Here is a 15,057-nt window from a genome sequence, read left to right on the forward strand (position 1 = left end):
AAGCGTGTGTGTTTTGATAAGTACAGGTCAATCATGTGACTGATGTCTCTTACCCACCTCTGCCAAGGGCTGCTTTAGCAAATCTATCCAAATCCATTTGAGGGGTGAGGTGGAAATGAGGGTCTAGGGATGAATGTGGCTTGGTAGCTTTTATTCCATCAGGACACACACAGTGGGTTTCAGACCCTTTCCTGATGGCTAGTGCTAAAAAGCAACAGATGCTGGTTGGGCACAGGCTGTTCCCACATGGAACGGAATCGCATCTTGTGTCCCTACCGAAGTTCAGCTAACCAGGGAATGGTGCTGAAGGGAAAGCCCGAGCGGTTCAGTTACAGCCAACAGGCCGGCCCACTCTGGAGAGGCCACCTGCATCACGGCCTAGGTCTGTTCCAGAGTTCAGCAGTCTCCCTAGCTTGTCAGGGTAATGAAAAGCCCAGTTAGATGACGAGGAGGGCAGGCTTCGGGCCGAAGGAAAATCAGATGGCACCTTTTAGATCATAATAGCCTGAATGTTTTAGATTTGCAAGGATAAGGTGATGATAAATTGAGATGACTGTAGGTTTTCCTTGAAACTATTTTGAAGAGCTTTGATATTGCAAAGGTAATCACCCCCCCCCCCCCCCTTTTAAGCTGGTGATATAGGAATAGACCTAGACCTATGCTTGGTCAGGGGAAGCAGGGGAAGCAACTGACTTTGGGGGCACCTGTTTGGGCGTTTAAGAATGCCAGTCATGCTTGTACCATGTGTTGTCAAGTTATGGCTCAATTAAACACTGAGAAGTTCCTCCCTCCTCTTCATTCCCCATCCTGGTGCTGGCCAGCCCTTACTAGTTCTTGTTGACTCTACTGACGGCAACCGATTCACAACTGGGTTCTCTGCCACTTGAAATCACAACGATCACATCACAGTCTGGCTTAAAATCTTTACTAATTTTTACTTGCTAAAAGATAAAATCCAAATGGCTCAGAATTGTATGCAAAGCTTTTCAAGGCCTGGTCTCAAACTAACTTTCCTAGCTGTCTCCCATTGCAAGGCCACATTCATACGCACGGGGGTGTGTACACGCTCCCGGGATGCAGCGTCTGCTCCCCACTTTGCTCGCCTTAGAATCCCTTTCCTACCTTTACAAATCAACTCTTCAGATATAAAAACTTTCCTGAAGCACCTTGCTTCTCCAGCTCTAGGCATTTTCCTTGAAACAGTCCCCGGGTCATGCTAATTATGTCTTACAACTCATTCACTCCCCAAGTCTGACTGCAGAAACTGGGTCTTTCTGCTTCTAAAATTGCCTGTGACATAGAACCTTGCTACTCACAACTGTGGTCCTTGGCCAAACAGGACCAGCGTCACCTGGGAGCACATTAGATAATCCCAAGCTCCACTCCAGACCTGCTGAAACCGTAACTGCACTTTAACACGAGCACCAGGTAATGCGTGTGCACGTGAAGTCCGAGAACCACCAACACAGAAGCTCTCCAATAAATGTGAGTAAAGAGGCACAAATCAAATCCCTTCATTCCCCTGCGTGCAACCTTTCCTTGGATTTCCTTCCAGAATAAAACCCAAATACTTCAGCATTGTCTGCAGGCCTCTGTGACCCAGCTGTGCCTCCTCTCATGCCGTTCACTCCCTCTACTTTTGCCTCCACCACTTTGTCTCAGGGGCACAGATTCTTCTTTCGAAAGAAGAAATCCACACATCCTGTTTTCTCTGACTAGGACTCTCTTGTCTCCAGCATTACCTGCCATTCTGTCCATTCGTAAAGTCTTACCTTCAGCACAACTTCCTCAGGAAAGCCTTTGCCACTTCTTTGTGTGTATTCTCACAGCTCCTTGCTCTTCCGAGGACAACTGTGGTTGAATACTTTGGTAATTTTAGTGGTTTGTTGATGATCGTTACCAATTTTTAAACTGTATTCATGTCAATTTCCATAATTGGGAGTCTAAGCTCCTTGAGGATAAAGGCAGCATTATCTTCTCAGTATTGGACATATTATTAAGTACTCAATGGGCCACCATGTTGGAAAGTAGGATTTACTAACTGATCATTACAGATTAGCTGGATACTGTAAATGACGTGCTAATACACACAAAAAACAAACTCCTGTTAATCTACGTGAGTCTCAGTGTAAGGGGTCAGAAAATTGCTTGTGGGGAGGGTAGGCCTAGGTAAATGGTAAGATGGCAGGGCTGGTCCTGGAATTCTCTCTCTAGATTTTGTAACATTCAAGGATGGCTGCAGTAGTTACCATCCTTCATACCCCTGAACTTTTTTTTTTACTACGGTTCCTTCCTTTGAGGTCAAGTATGGTACCAAACAAAGGACACCTAATTGCTAATTGTTAGTAGGAGGAGTAAATAACCTTCACTGGTCATGAGTAGTATTCGTCTTTTAAAGTATGGACGTTTACAAAAAAATTAATATTAAAAGGAAAAAAAAAGACATTTACTGGGGTGCCTGACTTTGGCTCAGGTCATGATCTCACAGTTTGTGAGTTTGAGCCCCACATCAAGCTCACTGTGGTCACTGCAGAGCCTGCTTTGAATCCTCTGTTTCCCCCGTCCCTCCCCTGCTTGTGCTCTCTCTCAAAAATAATCATTAAGGTTGGACTAATTTCTGTGGTATCTCTACAAAATTGGCTACTGCACATATGCGTTTACTTGTGCGTGTTACATAATTATTCTTCACGTTAAAAAAAATATTTAAAAGGTGTGATAATCCCAAGGTTAGAAGAAAATGGCACAGACTCATTTACAAAAAAGACTACACGTTTCTCCTCATTAATTTATCATTTAATATAAATGCTGACAGAAAGCAGATAAAGACCTTGTAGACATTTTCATATATTTACAAACCAAAAGGTGAATCACCTCCTTCTACTTGTTAAAATAACCCTTTTATCTGCATCTCATGGGAGCTTTTAATACTACTCAGGAGCAACATGAGGCTGAGTCAGTTTCCAAGGTTATAAAGAAAGGAAACAGCGTTTTAACAAAATGTGGCATCTTTGATATAAACAACATGCACACAAATAATACAAAATTGAAAAAGATGGCCCTAATCCTCTTAAAAACCCAACAAATGAACATGTACTTGTTCAGACCCAGATTTCTGCTGCCCTAAACATCTTCCTACTACTCTGGATTTCCACCTCACTTGTTTTGAAGGCTCTTTAAAAACTGGAAATATAAACACATTAAAAAGAGAAGAAAATGGTTCATTTCAAACAGGGTTCTTTTTCCTATTCCAAAAGAACTTTCAAGAGATAAAGTCTTCAAATAAGATTTCACAGTTTGCTAGACGCTAAAGGATTATTCATAGCTTGTGAAATTCCAACCCATTTATTTTCACTTAAAAAAAAAGTTGAAAACATTTGGAAAAAGTTAAATTTCACAAACATTACCAATTTAAAAATCAGCTGTCACTTTAAGACTCAATATTTTTATTTCTGAACAGGTGGGTGGAAGCGGGCAAGAAAAAACAGGGAGCTGAGGCAAGGAAAAAAACAGGAATGCAAGAGAACTTTTAAAAAATGGTATTTTGTCTAGCACTGATTTATACGAACAGGAGATATAAAGTCTCACTATCCAAAACTAAGTGATTTCATAGTCATTTATAACCTGACTCAAATCTCATGGGCTCCTTTATTAATCTAGATTATTCTTGTCTTGTTAAATATACCTCTGCAGGGCACAATCACATACAATCAATACGATTGGTAAATTACACAAGCTCTATCCCAAGCAAATATGCATCAATGTTACAAAGTTATTTAAAAACAAACAAACAAACAAAAACAAAATAAAACAAAATAAAATCCACCCAAAAAGGTGATAATGACTGCAGAATGTCTCGGGGAGACTGGTATGAGCCTAAAGACCAAATTGACCATAGTTAGGGGAAAAGGGTAGCAGGGGTTACAAGGGAAAGAGAGCACACAAAAAGAGGAATCTCACAACTGGAAAATGCTTAAGTGGGTAAAAGATTTTGTTCATCATCTTAATTCACTTTTTTCCATTGCTCTTGTTCCAAAAAGTCACATCATCATAAAGTAAGCAACGAAGCCCCTGGATCAGTGAATAAAATGAAAAAAAAAAAAAAAAATCCCCCGCCACCCAAGTTCCTTTCATTTCCAGAAGGTGAGAAGAGGAGAAAGGATGAGGGGGTGGGAGTGTGTGTGGGAGGTCTGGAGGGGGTGATAAAGAAAATGCAGGCAACCACACACCTGGAAAATATAGCTCTCAGGACAGTGCCTTATGGTGAACAGAGGATGTAAAAATGACAAAGAAAAGCTTAAAATACCTTAAATTAGAGGAATATTTTACAGAGTTGTTTAGATATTATTGTAAGAATGGCAGCCAATCACTGAAGAGAGATTACACTAATAAATGGTGATTTAAAAAAAAACAGGCAAAAACCCCCCCAAACCAAAGACCAGCAACAAGCAGGCAACCAATTATCCAATAGTTCGTCCCATCCTTTCCTTGGCCCTTTTATGCAGTGGCTGGGGTGGGAGCAGGGCCTGCCTGACAGTTTCCAGTTATAAGATGACTCTGAGCGTACAAGCTAAAGAGGATGCCAAAGACTTGTGAGCTCTGTCTGCCTAAGCGTTAAAGACAACAAAACAAAACAGAAACAACCAGAAACAGAGAGACCTCAATACGAGAAAATAAGTCACCTTATCTAGTAGATAGACTAACTCCACAGGATTTTACTTTTCTACATACACATTTTTGGGCACAGTATTATATTGAGGTTTAACTTCTGTCTCTTGGGTTATTGTGTCTTATTTTCTTGTGAAAATAAAGGTTATTACTCTAGGGATGTTTTGTTCAGGAAACAAATTTAAAGGAAATTCAGTGTTTGTCTGAAAATTGGGAGGCTCTGAAAACAAGGATTCCAGTGGTGAGGTTAAGTCCTTTTACCACAATAGGATTTCAAAGGACTCTTTACCTACTTTGTTCAGTGCAGTATTGAAAATCCACCTATTGGGAACACATTTATTATTAAAAGGTGTAACTTCTTCCTGGTGGTGGCAGTGTCCTATTCTTTATTAACATTATAACTAGTATTACTTATCAAATTAGAATCTTTTATATATGAAAACATCTTTAGCAGTCAAAGCAATAAAATTTTAAAACCCAAATCTTAAGTTGGCATTTACTATAATAGTACCTTGCCAAAAACAGCTTTCTTTTTCAAATGGCTCAGAAAAGTTGAATTAAGAATTAAAAAATATATTAACTGCAATTCACCTATAACTCCCCATAAGTAATTTCAGCAGGAAAATTTCATAAAGCTGAGCTGAAGCAACAAATAAACAGAAAAGTCATAGTTGTCCAAGGTAGAACGGTATGAAGAAGGAACAGCAATACAAGTAAAGCGATAACACCAGCAAACTGCTTATGTGTCCACTCCCTAATGTCGGAAGGGAAATTTGCTTTAGTTCAGTTGCTAAAATTTTTAAGGACAGGCTGATTTTTCCGGGAACAGATCATCTTGCAACACTATAACCATGTATCACCAACTAAAAAATAAACACAATCAGGCTCTTTCAGGGTATAAATCTAAGTAAAGGCTGCAGTTAATTTCCAGGCAGATTATTAATTTCTCTTAAAACGTAACCAGGTCTTTCTTTTTAATAAAATATAGGTCATTACAGGTACTTTTTTACAGGTAGATTTTACATATGAAACCTTTACTCAATTCTTTAAAATGAGCAGAAAGAAAGTGGAAAAAAGATGGTAAGATCCCTATCTATCACCACTTGGATTTAATAGCAATCAAATACTTTTTAGTGAAAAGAATCTGTGTTTCTCCAAATCTGAATATAATCTCACATGCAGTGACTACAGTTTATTTCTCACCAGTCACATGCTCATGAATTTTTTTACCCAGTCCCACAGCGTGACCATAGTGATACAGATTGTCCTTCAGACACAAGTGAAAAGCCCAAACACACAAGATGCTACAATGACAAGATAATCTCAAAAAACAGGGGGACTGCTTACACACAATATTGTAAAAGATGACATTCACTGGTTTAGAGAAACTGATGAATTTTCATTACTTTTACATTTTATAAGGTCAGCTACCTTTAACAGTTAACTTAGATAAATCTACTTAACAGTACAATCAACTCACAAATACTAAAAGGTTTCACAATCAAAATGGCTATATCCCCCCAAACCAAAACAGAGTAAAGCACAAGTCTTTGGCTCTCCTTTAAAGAAAACAGCAGGTTACCATTCTTAACCAGACCTTTGTTTGCCTACCAGTAGGGCAAATACCACATTTGTGCATCACTGAGTAATAACACCATTAGAAAAGGCAACTTCACAGAAGTTATTGGCTAAGCGAATTCATTTGAATGCTCTGTTTTGAGGCAGCAAACTGTCACTGTTGCAGATTGGGGAGGGCAGTGGGTAAGTCAAGGGGGAATTTGCAAGATAGAAAAGGGCCAGGAAAAAAAAAAACCCTTGAGCTCCAACCCTAAAGACCTATGGAAAGTCTGATGGAGTTACATATTCATGGTAGCAAATAAGAATCATATCAATTCTATGTCTTTTAGGCAAAAGAATAAATACAAGGGAAAGACCAGGAGAAGGGAAGGGAAATAAGATGAGAGAAGGGAATCAGCCACATTAATGCCATACCAAATAATTTTGTATACATTCTGAGTAGGTGAATATTTGTAGCTGGCATTAGAAATAGTGTCTTATGTGAATACTATTACTAGAAACCTATGCTATAATTAACTATTCTTTTGATTACAAAAGTAACAAAGAATGGATCTTTGGTCACTTCAGCTTCTGTAAATTACCCAAGACAGGGCGGCTATTGGACTTATCTTGTGACAATATCTATAAGTAAGGCAAAATAACTACATATAAGTTAGGAAACTGCATGTAGATATCTTATTCTTAGTTCTACGCTTTTCCAGAGATACCTTGAAAAAAAATAAGTCAAAGTACTTTTATATTCCTAGCTATAATAATATCCTGGTTTTAAAAAAATTAAGATCCTAGTTTTGTAATCTAAACAAGAGTGAACACAATGCTTATTATACTCCTACCTTAACCTTTTCAGAATTGCTCATGTTCGTCTGAGATGTCAGAGTCTTGCTTCTGAATTCAGTGAAAAGCAAATAAAAGTCATTTCCAGAAGAAATTAATATTTTAATAAGTAGAAAGCATAAAAACTGTATTTCCTATCTGACTCATTTAATCTCTTTACTCTCTCTAAAGGCAGACATTTTAAAATAAGCCAAAAAAAACCAGTGCCTTTCGCAGGTTTTGACAAAAAAGCAGTTAAAGAGTCCAGCAGTTTTGCCCAAATAGGCCACATACCCTTACAGGCTCATCATTATCACAAAGTGTTTCACAGAGAAAAGGAAAAGAAAAAAAAATCTAAACTTTGGAGGTTTTATTTAATTCCTAAAACTGTTTGTGAACACCAGGAAAGTTTTAAGAATTTCCATGAGATAAGGCAGAATGACCAATTTAAAACAGGTAAGTCATAGGCACAATGGGGCAGGGGATCAGTCTTCTGCCTTTCTACCCAACCAGATTTCCTCCAGAGTGTGCGGGGCCCTTCCTGAGGTGCAGCTAGAATTAAGGCTACAATTTAAGGGATCTGCCCTGGCCCCCAAAGCCCCCCCCCCCCCAAATGAAATTACCTTAAAAAGTGAAAGAGATGATTTTGAGTCAACTGAAAACAGTGGCTTTTCAGGTTTTATTCAGAGCAGGAATACTATATAAGTTAATGCCTATTCCTGCCTAGCTTACAAAATCAAAATGGTGAAAGCAAGTAGTATATCTGAAGGATATAAAAACAAGAACAGAAGTTGGGTTATGAAATGTTTCAATGGATACCCAAAATGGACTTTTACTTTTATTCTGAACCTCAACAAAATCAATACTCATAAATTCCCTTCCAGTGCCAGACTCACTGAGTTCCAAATAAACCAACTGCTTCTAAAACTTAGGAATTATCTAACATGTCCAAAGGAGAAATACAACCTGCCCAAATCTGCCTACAGAAGGTTGGAGGCCAAGAATGTTGCCTTTTATGGTTATACAAAGAAATGAAAAATCTTGGGACTCTGTCAGACACACAGTTTCTCTCCTTCTCCCAAAAAATAAGCACTTATGTGTAAGAGGGTTTTAAGCAAAAGAGAAAACAAACAAAAAAGCAAAAAAAGCAAGTGTATTTTTTTTTAAAGGAAACTATGGATATCAAATGCAGAAATGCCTCATCTTCATTCAGTGCTTCTACCTCCCAATCAGTCATTTTATCGCAACAGCTGCGCTCATGCGAAAAAATCCTTAAAACATACCCAATATATATACAGATATAGCTATGTATATATGTATATATATATATAATATATATAAATTTTTATTTAAATAAAAAAGAAAGCTCGAATCCCAAGCCAATATGTGTATATCAAATCCTTGACCAGCCAGGTCTGTAGGGCATAATCAAATTCAATGTGAAATAGTATATAAACACGGTGCCTTGACTGGGCAAATTAAATAATTGCTACTCAAAAGAGTGTTCTGTTTGGACTCTCCTACTGGTAGGCAATGGCAGGACTGTATTTCCCTCCCCCCCTCCCCCATTTGTTTCAGTTAACAGTATGATGGACACAGAGCTTACACTGAGGTCGTTATGACCTCAGCAGGAGTTAAGGGTTAAGAAAATAAGAAACAAGAAAAATACAAACTCTTGCTTTTACCCAACCAAAGCAATGCAGTAACTTATTACATAACCAGTGCTTTCTGTTTTAGTAGTATAATCCAGAAGGGAACTTTTTAAAAATCAGGCAAACAGAGGGATGGGGAGGGTGACTGTATCAAATAATCCCCACAAAACATGTTTTATAGGGTTTTAGTTCAGTATAGACACATGGCATCAGAATATGTGCAGCAGAACTAAATAATTTCATAAAGAATCTCATCACTATTGTAAAGTCAAGTCTCTGAAAACTGACTTTTAGGTACTTATTACCTACTGGTGCTAAGGATACTGAACAGCAACAGCTAGTCAATTCATAAACCATCCTTAAGATCCTGGCAGTCTGTCCTTGCCATATCTATTTGAAAGCCAGGGACTTTTATTTTATTTTACACTTTTGGGTTTTGACAGTAAAACAAAACAAAAACATCCACTGAAATAATGTGACTGTTCATTTTCAGTTCAAGTGTTGTGGTTTTAAAACATGCTTGATTTTCCTATTATTATTGTTTTTAACACTCTAGGATTTTAGCAGAAGTTTAAAATTTGAAAAAGCACAGGTCCGAATTTCTAACCAGCAGCTCCATACAGGTAATATACCAATCATGTATCTCCCAGGACTAATAAATTACAGTTCATTCTTAAAACAATCTCCATTTAAATCTAATCATTCTAAAACACTGGCCTGGCTTTCTGATTAAGAGAATGCAAGGATCCATTATGTGGGAAAGGACTTCAAAAATTAATTGGTAATTATCTCTCTGGAAAGTTGAAATAGAAACAAAACCCTCCTGAACAACAGAAAGTTTTAGTGCCATATGAAAAAACACACATCAAGCTAGTAACCAGAAAGGGAAAGAAAATTATGACTTTCAAGTAATGGCTCTTGGAAAAGTTGGTTTGCTGCACATTTTCTAATAAGTAGTCTACTACTGTCTCTGTTTCTCAAGCACCACAGAATTCTCAGACAGGCCGGTGCTTTCTGTGTGTTTTAATTTATGAGGTTGTCAAAGCTGGAAAGGATTGGGGGTCAGGAATTATACACTGGGTATGTAATAATACCAAAATACAAGAAAAACCTACTTCATTAAGATCATACAATTAATCAAACAGAGTGTATATATAATATCTTCTTTTTTTTTTAAGCCCTGGATCCAAGGCGTCCAAAGTTATTAAAATAAAGTTCATTCACAGAACAAAAACAAATTTAATCTGAATTGCTTGCAGATACTGCTAATTTTCTTTTTCTTTTTCTTTTAAATTAAAAAATGCATTAATGTGAACTATGTGCAGGGTTTGTTTTTAGTAGTGGTGTTTGTGCACATTGCCTCCGGTACTTTTCCTGGATTTCTCTGACCACTCTCAGAGAAAATGTTTAGAAGTTATCTGTTCTCCCTACCCTACCCCACAAATTGATCAGGAGCAGAAGATAAAAGCAGGATTCTTCATCATTTAGGGAGCAGAACTGGGAGTAACTCCCGATCTCTGGGAGTCATTGTTGTCACCTCCTCCCTCAGGGTCCTCTGATAGGTTCAGAGAGCTGGTCTTGTTTGACAGGAGGCTGATATTCTCTTGTGTCAAAGCTGATCCATTTGGTACATCACTGTTAACATTAAAAAAAAAAAAAAGTTAGAATTTTGAGAGAGACAAAAATGATTAGTAGAATAAAATCAACAGGGCCTTTCCTTTTTTTAAAATTTTTTTAATGTTTATTTATTTTTGAGAGAGAGAGGGACAGAGCGCGAGCAGGGGAGGGGCAGAGAGAGAGGGAGACACAGAATCCGAAGCAGGCTCCAGGCTCTGAGCTGTCAGCACAGAGCCTGACGCGGGGCTCAAACACACGAACTGCGAGATCATGACCCGAGCTGAAGTCAGAAGCTTAACTAAGACTGAACCACCCAGGTGCCCCAATAGGGCCTTTCTTTTAATAGTATGGAAAAACATGCAACTATCTTTTAAACTTTTACAGCTCCGTATCATGCTTTAGTACAGGGGCTGACAAACTAAGGCTAACCACCTGCCTGTTCCTCTAAGTACAGTTTTACTGAAACCCGACCCGCCCATTTGTTCACGTATGGTCTGTGGCTGCTTTCACACTACAATGGCAGAGCTGAGAGTTTCCACATATACTATAAGACTCAAAATTTTAAATATTTACTATCTGGACTTTAAGAAAAAGTACCGACTCCTGCTTCAGCAGGCTTACTAGTATAAGAAATTATTTTGAACCCAGGGCAATGCATGGACTTAAATAGCTAAAACCAAAGCTTGAAAGCAACAGGGATTAGAAAGGATTATTATATTCTCACCAGGAAGACAACTCAGGACTATGCAGCAAATGCCCCCAAAATACCCGAAGGAGAGGCGCCTGGGGGTCTCAGTCGGTTCAGCCTTCTCACTCTTGGTTTTGGTTCAGGTCATGATCTCACAGTTCGTGGTTTCAAGCCCTGCGTTGGGCTCTGTGCTGACAGCATGGAGCCTGCTTGAGATTCTCTCTCTCTCTCTCTCTCTCTCTCTCTCTCTCTCTCTCTCTCTCTCCCTCTCCCCCATGCTGGCTCTCTCTCTCTCAAAATAAATAAACATTAAAAAGGGAGGGAGGGACAGGGTGGAAGGTGGATTTGAAAGAAGCTAAATATCCACATGCTTTAAAAGGACCGGAAAGGTATACACCAAAATGTGAACGTTGGTTTTAAGTAAATTATAATACAGGAGAAAGAAGGAAATGGGAACAGAAAAATTCATTTGTTAGGTATTAACAGAAAATTCAATTTTTGATCTGTTCTAAAATAAGTTTTAAAACTCATAAAAATAAGTAAGAATAAGTTTTATAACTAAACCTCTACAAAAATATTCTTTTCTCAATGTATACAGAATAATGACATTTTAAAATCATATTTATGAGAGCACTTCTGTCAGGACTGAATAATATAAGACTACGGAAAATGTCCCTTTCTTTACCTGAATGTCAATGTAAGGTCCTCAGCTGGAACCTTACTTTGTGGTTCTGGTTGTCCATTTTCTGCTTGCTTACTTGTATTCAATTTGCCTTTCATGTCCAGAGAACACTGGTTCTCCTTGGGAAAAGAAGGAAGTAAATTTAATTACCTTATATTTTATAATGCCAATGAAAGAAGATCAAATATAGATAATATAAACTGATGATCCATAAATCATATTCAGTCTTTATAAAATGACCAAAGGAACAGGCAGTCTGAGAGAGACACACCTAACAACAGAGTACATCTACTCACTAAAAAAGCTAGAAAACAAGGGGGAAAATGCCTGAAATGAGAAAACCTGATGCCTCAGAAAAGATAAGCCAAAATAGAATAACTACCTATAATATACTTATTGAAAGCAGAAAAATAAAACACCTATTCATCTGCTTAGAAGGAATGTGAAAACTATGCAACAAAAGTCAATAATTACCCATGCAACCTGGGGGGACAGTTCGACAATTTACTAAAATCGGTATTGGTGCGCTAGGAAGCAAACCTCAAACACATCCATGGATAGAACTCCTCAAGAAGGAATGTGTAGACTGTATTTCATTCATAACAAAAAACAGGTCTGCAATAACTAAAGGGCTATAAAAACTGAATGTTTTTTTGCGAATACATATTTTTATAACATAATGGTATTGCAAAATCATAAACACCAACCCCTCGGCTTCCCTAGTCAGTATGTTTAGCAGTAATTTAATAACCTCCAATTAACTACCTTTTTCCCTGAAAGTTTTTTCATAATGCAGAATCCTAAGACAAAGAATATACTCAAACCGAAAGGGAATGAGAGGAATGAATAAAACCAGGAGGCATCCCATCTTCATAAGACTTATTCAGAGTATTAATCCTTCACTGGAGTGCCCTGGGGTGATGAGCCTAGAGGCTTGAGTTCTGGGACAGCACTACACAGACACTCTCTGGTCACACCCCCGCCCCTCCAGCCAGCCGCACCCTTTCCCACCGTAACACTCACCATACTCAGTTCCCGGGTTCTCTTCCCGATTTCCCTTTCCACCTGGTGCAGTTCCAAGCTCAACTGCTCACTTGAAATCATTCCAGGCCATTTTGGAGGTGGTGGTGGTGGTGGCTGGGACTGGCCTGCCAGGGTGTTCACCTCCCTCTGCAACACCAGCCTGTTACTAACAGCCTAGTGCACAAAGCCAAGCACATACACAACTCAACACATTTCACACCATGCACAGAATGACCAGGCCCAATCCAGAACATTGCCTCAAATACCTTTCACTAAGATATTTGCAATAAAAATGATGCAATGGTAAGGCACTATCTCTTTGAGTACCATCTGAATTTAAAATGAAACAATAGGGGACTTAAACTTAGTAAAGAATATTTGAAAGAGAAGTCAAGTATAAATGTACATCTTTCCCCCTTTTTTAAATGGAATTTTCTGAAGTAAATCCTGCAATTTATTTCTGTGAAACCTCAGTAATGGCAAGGATTTTTAACCATAATGAGTTAAACATGTGGCAAGCTTCCAAATGCTGCCGATACTCTTTTGGAACAGAAAACTGGTCTACAAATTTCAATTAAGACAAAAAGCCATAAATTATCAGGATAAGGAATAACACTTTACAGAGTTAATGGTCTGAATCTTTAAAAAAGTTAATCAACTAAAGATGATAAACATAAACACAGCATTCTCTTTTTTTACAATAGGAATTAGCAAGAAGTTCTGGACCAATGTAAAGAAAACAATGGCAGATGAAGACAGAAAATGAGTATTACACAGTTAAAAAAAATTCTAAACCTTATTGCTTATATAAGAGCACAAGCCAGACATGTGTTCCCCAAAAAAAAAAAAATCTCCCGTTGGTCTTGGTAATAAGAGAGTCTAAGATAGAATTAGTTAAAAATTTATTTCCCCCTAAATTTTTTTTTTAATTTCTAAGGAGATGCCTTACTTATTAAAGATCTTGGTAGAAACAAAAGACTAATATTCTAACAGTTATTTTTCTCTCCAGATGGGGAAAATGTATTTATCAGAATACAGTCTTCAGAATATAGTCTTCAGTTTACTAAATTCAAAGATTATGCTCTCATGCAAAGGGTAATATTAACAAAACCTAGTCTTCTTTATATGGCACTTAAAAGGATTTTTAAAATTCTTTGTTTTCAGCAATTTTTTTCTCTAAGTGTCAAGCAGCATGGTAGAAAGAATACTGGATATGAAGACTTGGGTTCATATTTCAACCTCTGTGAAACTTGTATCTTTCAACCAGAAGAGGGGGGACTGTACCACTTGCCCTAACCGACCTATCAAGAGATACTGTAAGGGTCAAGTAGGATATATGTCAACTTAAAACTGAAAAAACTCTATTAATGAAAGATACAATTGTTATACAGAGGCTATGCTTAAGTCCAAGTTCTAAGCTTCTACTTTTTTTTTTTTTTAAGTTTATTTATTTTGAGAGAGAGAAAGAGAGTGAGAGCGCAAGTGGGGGATGGGTAGAGACAGAGAATCCCAAACAGGCTTCACACCGTCAGTACAGAACCCAACATGGGGCTGGAACCCACGAACCATGAAATCATGACCTAAGTTGAAACCAAGAGCTGGACATGTAACTGTCTGACCAACCAGGCGCCCCACTAAGCTTCTACTTTTTAAATATTTGTACATAAATGCTGAGGATTAAAGGAAATCAGAATTTTTTTTTTAAATTAAGAAATACGAGAAATTAAAAACAAATGTTGGGGCACCTGGGTGGCTCAGATGGTTAAGCATCTGACTCTTGATTTCAGCTCAGATCATGATCTCACAGTTCATAGGATCAAGCTCCGCATTGGGGTCTGTCTGTGCTGACAGCTCAGAGCCTGCTTGGGATTCTCTTTCTCCCTTTCTCTCTACCTGCCCCTCCTTGGTTGAACATGCATGTGCCCATGTGCTCGCTCTCTCTCTCTCTCTCTCTCTCAAAATAAGCATTTAAAAAAATAAATTAGGGGCGCCTGGGTGGCTCAGTCGGTTGAGTGTCCGACGTCGGTTCAGGTCATGATCTCGTGGTTTGTGAGTTCGAGCCGTGAATCAGGCTCTGTGCTGACAGCTTGGAGTCTGGAGCCTGCTTCCGATCTGTGTCTCCTTCTCGCTCTCCCCTCCCCTGCTCACGCTCTGTGTCTCTCTCAAAAGTTAAATGAACATCTAAAAAAATTTTTTTAATAAATTAAAAAATAATAAAAACAAATGTAAAGCTAAAGGCATTTGTTGATAAAAACTGTATACCTTAAATGTGCCATCAGGGAACATAAGTTCCTGTTGGGAAGTTTTAGATGGGCTGTTTTCTATTCTCATGGAATAGA

General features: G+C 38.2%; 1 protein-coding gene across 2 annotated transcripts in view; it reads right to left on the reverse strand.

Annotated features, from left to right (window-relative positions):
* Positions 1-2,775: 2,775 nt before the first annotated feature.
* Positions 2,776-15,057, reverse strand: part of RC3H1 (ring finger and CCCH-type domains 1) — an 87,006-nt gene continuing 74,724 nt past the window's right edge. The window contains exons 18-20 of one of the 2 annotated variants that reach the window (XM_043568541.1): positions 12,719-12,865; positions 11,699-11,814; positions 2,776-10,343 (exon numbers count right to left, since the gene is read on the reverse strand). In XM_043568541.1, the coding sequence (XP_043424476.1) occupies positions 10,193-10,343; positions 11,699-11,814; positions 12,719-12,865 (414 nt within the window). In that variant the 3' untranslated portion in view covers positions 2,776-10,192. Of the gene's footprint in view, positions 10,344-11,698; positions 11,815-12,718; positions 12,893-15,057 lie in introns of both variants that reach the window. The other variant, XM_043568540.1, reaches the window with a different exon arrangement.

This window comes from Prionailurus bengalensis, chromosome E4, assembly GCF_016509475.1.
Source record: "Prionailurus bengalensis isolate Pbe53 chromosome E4, Fcat_Pben_1.1_paternal_pri, whole genome shotgun sequence".
Taxonomy (NCBI): Eukaryota; Metazoa; Chordata; class Mammalia; order Carnivora; family Felidae; genus Prionailurus; species Prionailurus bengalensis.